Here is a 12,884-nt window from a genome sequence, read left to right as displayed (position 1 = left end):
CTGGCCCGAATCCCAGACGAAATGGTAATGTCTGTGAACTCGTTTTACACGGCGCCCATGGACTGAAACTAGTCACTACAGGGGTATATCACTGCCTGTAACAAAACAAGTGCAGGTGGTGGTTGGCGCTAGAAATATTCTAGGACCACTTTTAGTAGGTCTCTTTCTCATTGTGTGTGACAGATTCTTTCCATTTTCACTTCGTTTTCCTCAAAGATCTTCATAGCTTTAAGCACTATTGGTATGGGGTCTGGTTCACAAATAGTTATACAGGATATTATGCAGATCGCTGAATGTGCAGTTTCTTACAGAGCGCCAACCGACCACTGGTCAGTACATTGCCTGCCTTAATAGAGAATTGAGCTTTGGCGATCACAGTAATTCAGGTCTGACTTCAGTTTTGAATCCACTAGTGATACTATCTTTATCACGGAGACCTGGTAAAACCCTGCCGGAGGGGACGATGCAAGAACTCGCACCTCCAGGTTTATTCTTCATTCCTGTTCCAGGCTGTCGCACGCCGGTGGAATTGCTGTCCTCCTTCAAAGAGTGCGCATTGTCTCAACATCCGATGGCAGCTTCAGCACCTTTGAACTCTGCCAGGTGGAAATAATTTACATTGGCCAGTCCCATGAAGTTCCTTTGTCTCTATCGGCCACCATCTAATCGAACAAGCTTGTGGACTCTGAATTTCCCCGACTCCTGGATCAGCACGAACCCGCGAATACCAGCCCTGTTGTCATCGGCCATTTTAATTTTCGATTTAACTGTCTAGCTGATCATTGTCTAAATTGTCTAAAATCACTCACGCAAGAGTACAACCTGGTGCAGTGATCCAGCATCCCACAATAGCACCAGCGTGTCCTCGAATTTCTATGCATGAAGACAAGGTGTGCTCCATCCTTGTTATGTTATGCTACTATCGGACCACTTTCCAGTGTCTTTCAGCCTGGAATTGAACCGGCCTGTGCAGGCTACACGTGTTGTCACCTCCCGTAACTTAGCCCTCATTACTCTCGCCGCCTTCTGAACGGATATCTCTAAGATTATCAGCGATAGCTCGGAGACCTAGTGTCCCTGTACAACCTGCGACTACCTGTTGTACTGTACAGGCACGTTTCTCTCACCACTCTCTTTCGGTGTCGCTGACCGCCTCTCCCTGTGCTCCATCTCTGATGTGAGGAATGGAAGGAGAGAGGGGCGTCGCGCTGAAATATCGGTGGAGAAAAATGGGCCTGGCGGTCTACAGAAATGTTTCTGTGTCACAGGGGGATCATAAAGAACTTGAATTATTAGTGCCAAAAAAAAAGTCGACACGCCAATGAGAAGCTAGAAGACTGTAGGTCAGACAAGGATTTGTTTCGGATTGTGGGTCATATGTTAGGCAGGTACAAAGATGTCTGCACTCTGCCTACTGCCATTTCTCTGGAGCAGTCTGATCTTTTCTGCAGACATTTTCTTGGGTGGGGTGGGTGGGAACTAACACAGGGCATGGCAGGGTAGAGCAGGGCCGGACCAACAGTATCGCAACCCTAGTTTTGATATTTTTCTCGGAGCGCCTTTAATGGAATGTGTACCTGTCTCCAAGTCGCAGACTAAAGTGATATATAGTCACAAAAATACCCTGCTTTTTGCGATTCACCTCATGCACGACTGTCTTGACTTGATCCTAGTTATCAGTCGCATTGCCAACTTGTCGACTGGTCAAACCATTTGGTCTCGCCAGCATGCAGTACCATGTGCATGTTGATGTACATGCTGCTGGCTGCTTTCTTTGGTGGGAAGACTGCTTCACGTCTAGAGGTGATTTCGCCCTATGAGAGGGCAGGAAACCCCCGACGTAGCCCTGTGAACAGGTGTCACAGACTAGACCAGAAACCAGGTGTACTGCAGTGGTGACAAGTGAGTGTCGCAACCACACTGCTGTACTGCTAGTGTCTGGCATTGCTTTTCATCTCTAACAGGTCTGCACCACCACACAAAAACCAGCAGGATATCTGGATATCCACCGACAAACTGGAAATAAAATACCACAAAACTGATATTATTGCACGGTCTTCTCTGCAAATAGACTGAAATTTGTTCCATCTTCTACCACTTTTATTTTCTCTGGGGTGGGCATCTCTTTCCCAGGCCATGAGCAATCTCGGTGTTATCATCGACGCATCATTGTCTGAAGACTTACGTCAGTGCAGTGTGCAAGTCTCATCTTCCTTGAGCTTCGCAGGATGTCACATCCGCGACCTTTCCTATCAGTTTCCGTCACCAAAATGTTCATGTCTGTTTTGGTGTGATGCCGGTTGGGTTACAGAAACTATCTGCTCGTCAATCTCCATAATAGCCTGTTGGACAAAATTTACAGGGCTGAGAATAATGTCGCTCGTATTGTCTTCCGTAGCCAGCAAGCAGACCATGCTAACACCCGTCATCGCGAGCTTATACACTGGATAATCAAGCTGGCATTGATCATAAGATCGCCACGCTAAGCTACCCGACCATACCCGTGTGAGCTACCGACGCCTTACCACCCGAGTCGGTCTCTTCGGTCTGTTTGTGTTGCCCTCTTCTCTGTGCAACGCATCAGGCGATCCTTCTTCCCTTGGTCCATCTTCTGTAATTCTCGGCCCCTTTTTTTTTTTTCGAACTGAGTCTGTTGGAAGCTTTCAAGTCCGGCTTCAAGCCCTACTACCTCTTTAAGAAATATATTTCATAATCACGCTCACTCCTGCTTTCTCGTCAGTTCTTCATCTTCGTCAGTGCACTTTATTCATGTTTGTCACGGGTGTCGTCAGTTTGATGAATTTTGTGTTTCTTTGTTGTATGGTTCAGTTGTCGTTTTGCTTGTAGTCTTTCATGCACAGCGCATTGAACCCCTCTTCACAGAGAATGCATTCATCTTCATTATGATTATTATTTGCGCTGCTGCCGTCTTCAAAAGAAATACGGCGTTTGGGGAGAGGAGAGAGTACAACACAGAATCTGAAAGTGAGTTTCCACTTGGGACAGACATGAAAACTTAATTTTTTTTCCGAGCAGATCTATACATCAAGTTTACTGACTGCCGCTTCTTTCTCATTTGGAGCATCTCGGGCGTTTCCAAGCCATGTATCGAAGAGGAAACGATACATGCGTGACGTACAACGTGAACAGTGTATAGTTGGCTACCATCAGAGGTTTAATGTTATTATTTGTTAGGTAAAGTGAAACGACTTCAGCGAATTTCCTTTGTAAGATACCATGTATGACTAATTGAGAATCGAACTGGAAACCCAGCATTTCCCATTTTTCTTCGCCGCAGACAGACTTCAGTAAGCAGTGCCCAGTAGCTGCTGGACCGTTTTGGAAATTTCATTCCTGTGGGATTTGTTCAAGGTTTTCGCAGATGTTCGCCTGTTTGGTGGAGTAAGCATGGCGAGTGGCCGACTGTCTGATTTAAACCATCGTGTAACCTCTTGACACGGCATTGGCAGCTGATGGCGAGGTTTTAGACAGCGGGAAGACTGGCTGCAGCCGGGTGGCGGTGTGCTTATGTGTAGAGCAATTTTGTGATTGCTTGCCGACCACACGTACGAGCGCTAGCCACGTTCCCAGCGGGATCATTAATAATGCATCATCCGTGTATCGTAGCAGTCCTGCATTCAGTGGCGGCAGAAACAGAATGGGAGATTCTTGTTTATTACCTTACACTCGGGTCTCTGTGTTAGTCGTGACAACGGATAGCCGTGGGTACAAGAGGATGGAGTACATCATCCGTGTGCGCATGCGCTCAACGTCGTCTGCTCGTCTTCCGTTTAGTCTTCTACATTTTGGCTTCGCTTTGAAAACTGGATTTTTAAAAAAAAAATTAATCTGCCACGAACCCAACCCCAACGCTTAGGTTATGCAGTAACCTTAGTATACAATTCTTTAACTTGCAAGCTAAAATGCGCGCGCAAGCACCTGCTTCCACACAAATTTAGATCAAACAAAACATTAAAAATAAACATTTACGAACTCGTAAAATATGAAATTTTAACAATTAACCTTCGGCATACAATAACAAAATTTTGTTGCTACCCTGCATCGGCTTCACTGAACTAACCAGTCGTCAGTGGGATAAAGAAAATCATCTAACGCGTTAACAAAAGAAAGATGAAGAGTCGAAGTTCAACACATTCGGGGTGTGGTGTGTTTGGGCTGCGGAAGACCTCACAGACTAACGAAATGGAATTAGCGAGTGGACAAGAAGGGGTAGAGGGGAAAGGCCGTGAAAGCAAACTGTTGAGTGAGGGTATGTGGTTGTTCAGAGGTGATGATTGGAGTTCTGATGAACCCCCTCCCTCTTCCCACTGCCTTCTTTGGAAAGAAGCAAATCATTCGGGCCAAGAGTGCATCAAGCGGTTCATATCTCATTTTCCTGCAGAACGTTGGTCATACATTCTGTTAATGGCACACTAATTAGGAGCTTTTGTGTAGGGATTGAAATATTAAGCATCCCAATTATGCAATTTTGAAATCATTGGAGATATTTGGTTGTCAAGAGATAAAAAGAATTTTGATTTTGCTCAAAGATGCACAAGGTTGTTACCATGTTTTAGGAATTAAAATGAAATTAATAATGCACCTTTTAACAATATATTTACAACTTTCACACTCTTCCACTAATTCCTTTCCCTCCTGAAGACCCCTCATTTGTTTTGAAGTACAAGTCTCACAATGTACTTTAAAAGAACTTAACAGGGGGTGGGTGAATGTGTCCTTTTGAAGTTCCTTTGGTGGTGACCTCCTGGCCATCTCCTCAGCAGTCAACTTGACAAGACCTCCCAAAAGAACACATTGATAACCAGGCATAATGTCATCTTATGGTATTTTGACTGCACACTTATTTGTTTACAAAAAAAAAATAAATAAAATAAATTCCAAAATTTTCAGAGCTTAAATTATCTTAACATGATTTGCAAATGTGCCTGCCAGTGTGGGTACATGTTCTTGGGACAAATGTTTTGCTTTTGTGTGTATGTGTGCATATTACATGAAAAATCAAACCACAGTAAAACCATTTCAACTTTTAATAGAGTGGTTCTTAACCTTTTTTGAGATACCGAACCCACAAGTTTCATATGCACATTCACCGAACCCTTCTTTAGTGTCATCACAAATTGAGGGTGTGTCTTGACCTCCATGGCGGAGGCTCCACTGAACCCCTGAGACCGACTCACCACCCCTAGGGTCTCGATCGAACCCCGGTTAAGAACCAGTGTTTTAATACTATGGTTTATTCCAACGCTGAGAAATTGCTAGTAAATAACCTGCATCTGAGAAGTACTGCAAGTAGGACATTTATTTGCTTACAATTGCAGAAATGAATGCTAATGTGGATTTCAACTTTCTAAAATTGATGAAAAAAATTTTAAATGTTACAAAGAAGATGACCCTCATGCATGGGATAGTCAAGGCTAGCATTCATTCTGCATGTAAGGAGATAATGCTTACCTAAAAAAAGAAAAAGGGGGGGGGGCTTGTAAATTTGATGGGTGAAAAAGTGATGTTAGCATTTTGAAGGCAGTTCTTCAGGGTAGTGCTTGGTCCTCACTTCCAAAAGTGGAAGTATAATGGCTTAATTCTTTGCTGTACAGCACATCACAGTAAATTTGTCATATCACTAGCCCCAAATCTGCATATTACTTTTATAGAAGTATGTTCAAGAGCATGAGCCGCTTTCACATTAACAGAAGTGAGCGCAACACATTTTGTTCTTGACTGTAAATATTTCCCCTCTACACCTTATTTGCTTTACAGTAAATTTCTGTTTTCAGTAAATTATACAATTGCTAGCTTTTAATCTCATATTATTTTTATTGAAGTAGGTTTGAATGCATCAGCAGCTTTCAAAAACCCAGTGAAAAGACATGAGTAAAGAGTAATGTCATACCCACTAGCTTTTTTTTTTTTTCTTGCTATTGCAGACAACAGGACACGCAAAATTTTGATTGAGCACTATGATCCCAAACAGTCCAGCTTCACCATTAAGCATGAGGAAGACCGAAAAGGTGGGTGTCAAATCTTTAAAAAAAAGAAATAGATATCTGTGGTGTTTTGAGTTCAAGACATTAATGAAAACTGGATTTCAAATAAAGCTGACATGCGATTTTCGGTCAATTGATGCAGTAGCTTCAGCATTGTGCAGTAAATGCCCCAAGGGAAATATGTTAAATAAAGATTGTTTGCACACAAACAGCTTGTAAATATCCTGATTTAGGGAACTAATGTAGTATTCTTGAGTTGGACATCTCTTGCAGCAGTTATGATGAACCAGTTTACTCATGAGTTGTTGCTGTTTTAAAAATCTAAGATTAGGAAGAAGCTACAAATCCTTGGTAAGCCTTATTCATAATAGTCCAAGCCCTTGGTAATCCATATTCACAATGATTTATTTCTGAGCTATGATTAGAGATGCATTCATACACGTACAGCCTCGGGCTGTCAGACACTGTAGACTGCCCATGCAAGACAGGCCCACAGACCTCTGAGCATGTCCTGCAGTTCTGCCCACTACACAAGCAAGCATGGACAATGATGTTTCCTCAAGGAGCCATATTGGCAGACATTCTCTGGGGCACCTAATTAAACCTCTGGAAAAGACAGTCCATTTCATGCTAGCAACAAAACTAGAAGTCTGACAGGCATATTCTTTGGAATGCAGCTGCAGAAGAAAAAGAAGAAGAAGAAGAAAAATAAAGATTCAAGTAAATGAATCCTCAAAATTCAAGGTAATGGGGAAGGTGAAGGGTTAAATCCATGCAGTGATGGATGTATGGAAGGAGGAAGAAGATGCATTGTTGATATGTACAGACTACTGAACAAGTGTACTGTTTGTGTTACATGATCACTGTGTAAATATACGTGCACTATACATGCAACTTGCCTAAGAGCAAGTATGAATGTCAAAGAGTGTGTGCACCAGATATTTAACCATTTGCACTGTTTTTCAGTTATCAAAACTTATTTCATCCTTGGAGTAAAACCAGGGGCTCAGGCAGCTTCTGAGGAGAACCTGCCTCAAGCTTCTCGGTCTGTGACCATCACTGTTGATCTGCCAGACATGACAAATGCTGTGGTAATATATTTTAGGCAGCTAGTATGTTATAAAAACTTTTGAGAGCATTCCTTAATATTGTTAGAGTGCATTCATTTGAGAATGTAAAGATATTTGGTGCATTTTTCACAAAAATAAGTAAGAGATTGATCACTTGGAGTATTATTGCAATCCATGCATGTAACTTACAAATGACAGCTGCAGTTATCACATAGAACTTTATTGCAAGACATGCATCTTACTGTAATAACAGTATTATGACAGATATTGTATAAAGTTATAATCAAGGGAAAAAAAAAGAAAAATTTAAGAACAAAGTTCTTTTCTAAAAGGGTAGTCATTTATAAAATATGTAAAATAAGGAACAGGATCAAGAAAAATACATTTTGGTTGGAGGATGTTACCGTTACTTTGTTTTTTTATTTACAGGAGCGAAAAGAGGAGGCCCCTGGAATGTCAGAAACATCTGCTAATCATTTGGAAGGAGAGGTATTTTAAATGATTGTCAGGAATGTGTGTTTTGTACACAATACTTAATGCTGTAAAAAGCAGTATGTTAAGGCCAATGTCTAAGAGTGTAGAAAAGTGTTTTATACATAAACTATTGCCATGTCAAAGAACACAAAAATTTTGGGAGGATCCTTGTCATTTTTCATCTTCAAATAGTAGGTAATATTTAATATTTCGGTGAACTTCAGCTACTTTTTACACCACCTGGAAATGTGCAGAAAGGAACTAAGAGACATTAGCAATAAGATTTTGAATTCTGCAAGTCTTCTTTACAGTGCAGTTCTTGTAATGCATTCAGCTTGTTTTTAGTGATGTTTAGTTCTTTCTGGGAAAATAGAGAAAATGCCTGTGATCATATCTTAATACCACATAGAAAGTGGACCAAGTATTAGAGCACGCTTTGGAGAGCCTGCATCATAAATGGAATGTAGAGCATTCTTCCTTGATCTTGCTTTCCTAGTAGCTGGTGAAACATAAAGGGGTCTGATGACAGAGAAGGATACAAAAATACTTGTCATGACATAGAAAGCAGTGCCTGTAATTTTGTACATCTGCCCTTTTCTTTTGGGTTTTCTGTTTCCCTGCAGTTTTTTTTTTTTTTCCTTTTAACGAAATTTCGCTACTTTAATGTAAAAAATCTTATTTGATAATTTTTTCATCACTTGAAACACATTTGTTACATTTCATGAGTTTTGAGATTGGGAAGTTGCATATAAATTGCATATATGGGAGTTATATATGTATGTGAAACATAAATTGCCCTGCACCTAATTATCGCCGTATAAGGTCTGAAACAAATTTTCTCTAAATTCCAAAATAGTTTTATTACTCTTACAGTTTTTCACTACCTGCAGGTAAATTATAAACAAATTAGAACTACTGTAGTTCATCTTTTGACGAAGTATGTGTTTTTTTGTTTTTTTTTTTTTTTGTTTAGAGTTTGTGTTTGGGGCTTTAAGTCCATTTTAACCTGAAGATAAAAATAACTTCTTTATTTCAGACCTATGTTGATGGCGTCTCACCAGTCGCATTGCTCAGTCGCCGTCACAGCACTGGCTTCCTTGAGGCAACTGATATAGACAAGAATGATGAAAAAGGTTGGTTGTAAGGACTGGCTTTATTGTAACTATCTTTACACTTTTCCTCAGGCAGATGCAGAGCGCTTGGTTTCACCTGTAAACATTGGGCTTGCTTATGCTGAGCAAATACTGTACCATATAATAGAGCACAATACCCTTCATTACTGATAAAGCATTCTACACATTTTTATGTGACTTCTTCGGCACTTTATGTTTGAAGACTATTCTTCCCTTCCCACCCCATTTTGCCTCAAAAATTAGCAAAACAGATTTTTGCACACGTCCTATGGCAGCCATGGAGGCACTGGTGATGGAGGTTTTTGACGGATTGATAATGACCATTGCTTTGAGTAAGAGGATAAGAACCTAAGCATATTGTATGAAAGCACAGACCTTCTCAAAGAGAATGCCTGTTTGTGCATCCACAGAGTTGCACACATCAACACACACACATAAAGGTTGTCTTAGGAAAAAAGTGCACTGTACAGGAGTGTACCTTGAAAGGGACAGTTTATAAAAGTATATGTCACTTAGAAGTGAATCTTGAGCAGCGGTGTTTGCTTAAACTTTTTAATGTAAAATTCTTAAAGAGCTTTTGGAACATTCTGGTAGTTCCAGTACATATTTCGTTTCTGTACACTTTTTGTTGGTTCATGGTTAAATGTGCACACTCTCTCTCTCTCTTTTTATATATTTTTGTTTCAGAAGAACAAATTATGTGTTAACCTTGAAAATTTAGAAACTAAGTAATGTGTGTACACTGTGTAAAAGGTGTGTGTGTGTTCATGCATTAATGCCTTCTGGAGTCAATTATTTGGGTAGTTGAGCAAACCTGTCATTGGGACATATGCCTCTCAGAAGAGTTATCAGTTGTTAAAGTATGTGCAATTTTATGTATCTGAATTATTTATTGAAACTGCATTTTTTTGCACGATTTTTATCATCAGAACATTCCATTACCAAAAGTAAACTACATTTTTTTACACCTAATTTTTTTTTTAAAGAATGTTTATTTTTACTTTCTGATAATGATAAAATATTTTTTTTTTCAATTTTCACTTTATAGTTATTTTAATTAAAGTGTAGATAATAATGGAGCCAATTAAAGTGTATGCTGCTTTTTTCTTAACATTTTTATATAAACGCAGCTCTTAGTTGGTGAAATATGTAAAACTATCATGCAAAGCAGAAAATTATAATACAATGTTTATGATTTTTAATTGCAGTAGCAAGGAGATAAAATTTTGTTGGGGAAATAAAAGTATTAACAAAGCTTTCGACATACTCAGTAATCAGTAGGTTATTTTAAGTGATTTTCATGAGAAATTTCAGAAAGTGCAATGCATTATTTTAGGTACCACTTTATACTTGAAGCTTTATAATGTGTTTTTATATTATATTTGTGAAATTTTTTAAAGAAACTAAAAACTGTTATTTAAATGTCATATATCTTTCTTTTTACACATTTCTTCTTCTGATAGTTTATGTATTGCTACTTCTTCTTACTGATTTTTTCACTGACACCGACACTCTCTGCTATTTTCTTTTTAAACAATACATTAAAATAGACTTTGTTTTGCATCTGTATTGTATCGCAAATCTTATATGTAGACTGTTGTTTGGTTTGAGTATGGCAAGCTTGGACTGAATGGAAATTGTTTCTCTGTAGCATTGTGTTTGTTGCATCATGTCTGCAGGCCAGGATGTTAAGCTGGCACTTCAGGCACAGTCTTTCTCAGTGCCACCTTCTTCCCTGACCATGCACCAAGAACCATCCTCAGAGTGCAACTCTGTGGCAGCATGCTGCACCAGCACCATCATTATCACCACCTCCATTGCCCTCCCTTGCATTGCCAGCTTCTATACCCATCCTTCACTCCTCCTTATCTCCTTGTTCACAAACCTTCCTGCTGAAGGCCATTTGAACAGTGTGAATTGCACCATCATTCAGCAGAGAGCAGGTTAAAGATAATCATCTCCCACACCTTGCTTGCCCACATCTTCTGCTGCTTCAGCTTTTTCCTATTAGCGGTCTGTTCAGGCGTGTATCTGCCTAACTATCACTGTTACTGATGAGGCTGCACAGAGCATGAAAATGGTGTGTGTAGGGGTAGGGGAGCTGTAGTGTTACCATATAAGAATGCATAGACTGTGAATGATCTTTCCTCACACCCAGCTAATGCCATTGAAAGGTGTGATTTTTTTTCTTAGTTTTCTACTCATTCTGCCCACTGGATTATATCCACTCCCCTTGTCCATTCCAAGAGGTAACCATTTTTCCAGTTTAGTTGTCATACAAACTAGCTAAAGGCAGTTGCAAAAGAATGTCAGCTCCAGATATATTGTAATCACATGGGGAAGCATTGATGATTCTGCACAGTTGTCATTTCCATGAAATTTCTTGTCCCCCATCAACACATTTCTACATATATCAAGCTGTCAGTCTACAGGATGGTCTGAATACAGAGGAACAGTTCACACTAAAATTCATGTTCAAAATTGTAAATTTGTGCAGCGCAAATTGTCTGAGCAGGTGTGGTTTTCTTGTTTAATAATCAAACATTTTTTGTAAAAACCCATTTGTTATTATGGTAATTGTTTTCTTGTATTTAGTGGATAAGAGTTATAAAACATTAAATCACAATTTTCCCAGATAATGACACGATTTTGGCGTTAAACAAAACAAGAAAAAAAACCGTCCCCCAACTTTTGTCAGTACCCCTTTTACGATGTATTCATGACATATTTGATTTCCCCGACTAGACGATATCATGGCATGACAAAATGCAAGTCGGTGCAAGGGGGAGCATCCATATATGCATGTTTTGTGGTTTTTACTTTCGCGGGTTCTTTCCCTTTAAACCTACATTATTTCGCTCTTGACCGTTAATGACAATGTTTATAAATGTTCTGTTAAAGAGAACAAGATTTGGCTTGGGTGGAGGTAAGTTATTCACTAAAGGAGATCTATGAGAACAATAAAGGTGAAACTTTTGCTACAAGTGCACCATAATGTCAGTATAGTGATACCCAAATAATATCTCAGGTATGGAAGATTAGAATAAAACTTTCATAGAGTGAAGATTTTTTTTATAAAATACTTTATTGATAGTTTCTATAATAATGTAATTGAAATTTTTAGCATTCTATCATGGGAAATTATAATGAAATAGCTTGTTGATACTGTGTGTGGGCATATGTGTGATGAGAGAGAGAGGGGAATGAAACTGATAGGTATTCAGAATAAGGTGCACACAGATTTTTGATACGCATGTAATTTGCAAAAAAGAGAGAGAATCAGTAACAGCTTTACGACTACGTAAAAAAAAAGAGTAAAGAGTATTAAGTGGTAAAGAATTATGGCAATAAACTCAGTGCAGCCTCCATGTTTATAGTAATTCTAGTTTGTTTTAAGTTCTCTTTCTGTGGGTGATTATTTTCTCTTATTTCCTTTATTTGTATGTTCATAATAATTTTCTGAAAAGAAACTTGGCCTTAATGTAGCAGATAAAATAACTGTAAAATGATGTATGATGTTGTATAACTAATTTTCTTTCAAACTAGATTAGCAATCCTTGGAGGGGTGTTGATAAAAAAAAAAAAACCAACTGAGAATTGTTAGAACTCAAGAAAAAGATTTTTTCACTATTTATTATATTTAAACATAAATATATTTATATTTAAACATAAATATATTTTCATGGATGTATCTTGAGAATCACCCTATGACACATCTCATGAAGTTCTACATAATAGTAAGGTAGGATTAAAAATAAGGCTTTCACCAGATTTTAATATGTTGCCTCTAAGGACCCTTATCTCAAATAATGGCAGCGGTGCAAATACTTTTGAAATTCCTAATTGCGGTTCTTCCTGCATCTTGTATTTGACGTTGTGAATGTGTCATAGTTTTAGGTCTAGATGTGAGGGGTGGTGGTTATCACTAGATAAATGCCAGACTTTCTACTATTTCACTTTTTCCTTCAGATCTGAAAGTAGGAAGCACTGAATGCATAAGAATAAGCTGATAGCTACTTCTAATTTCTTTCATTATTTTCATCATGTATTTGGAGGATTCATTCTACATTCTTTTGTATTTCATTCTTCTATTTCTCATTCACCTAGTCTGATATGTACTATAGCAGTAAGAATAGGTACTATATATACACACACATTGATTGTGAGGATTGTAACATGTAGGCTGAACGTTGCTTTTGAAC

At 38.9% G+C, this 12,884-nt stretch overlaps 1 protein-coding gene across 2 annotated transcripts in view; it reads left to right on the top strand.

Moving 5' to 3' along the window:
- The window catches only part of LOC112558934 (adenylate cyclase type 9-like), a 32,610-nt gene that overhangs the window by 9,928 nt on the left and 9,798 nt on the right, over positions 1 to 12,884 (top strand). Inside the window, exons 2-6 of one of the 2 annotated variants that reach the window (XM_025229704.1) lie at positions 5,946 to 6,029; positions 6,972 to 7,096; positions 7,505 to 7,564; positions 8,586 to 8,682; positions 10,362 to 10,625. In XM_025229704.1, the coding sequence (XP_025085489.1) occupies positions 5,946 to 6,029; positions 6,972 to 7,096; positions 7,505 to 7,564; positions 8,586 to 8,682; positions 10,362 to 10,625 (630 nt within the window). The remainder of the gene's footprint in view (positions 1 to 5,945; positions 6,030 to 6,971; positions 7,097 to 7,504; positions 7,565 to 8,585; positions 8,683 to 10,361; positions 10,626 to 12,884) is intronic. The other variant, XM_025229705.1, reaches the window with a different exon arrangement.

This window comes from Pomacea canaliculata, linkage group LG3, assembly GCF_003073045.1.
Source record: "Pomacea canaliculata isolate SZHN2017 linkage group LG3, ASM307304v1, whole genome shotgun sequence".
Classification (NCBI taxonomy): Eukaryota; Metazoa; Mollusca; class Gastropoda; order Architaenioglossa; family Ampullariidae; genus Pomacea; species Pomacea canaliculata.
This window is presented reverse-complemented; position numbering and strand designations above follow the sequence as displayed.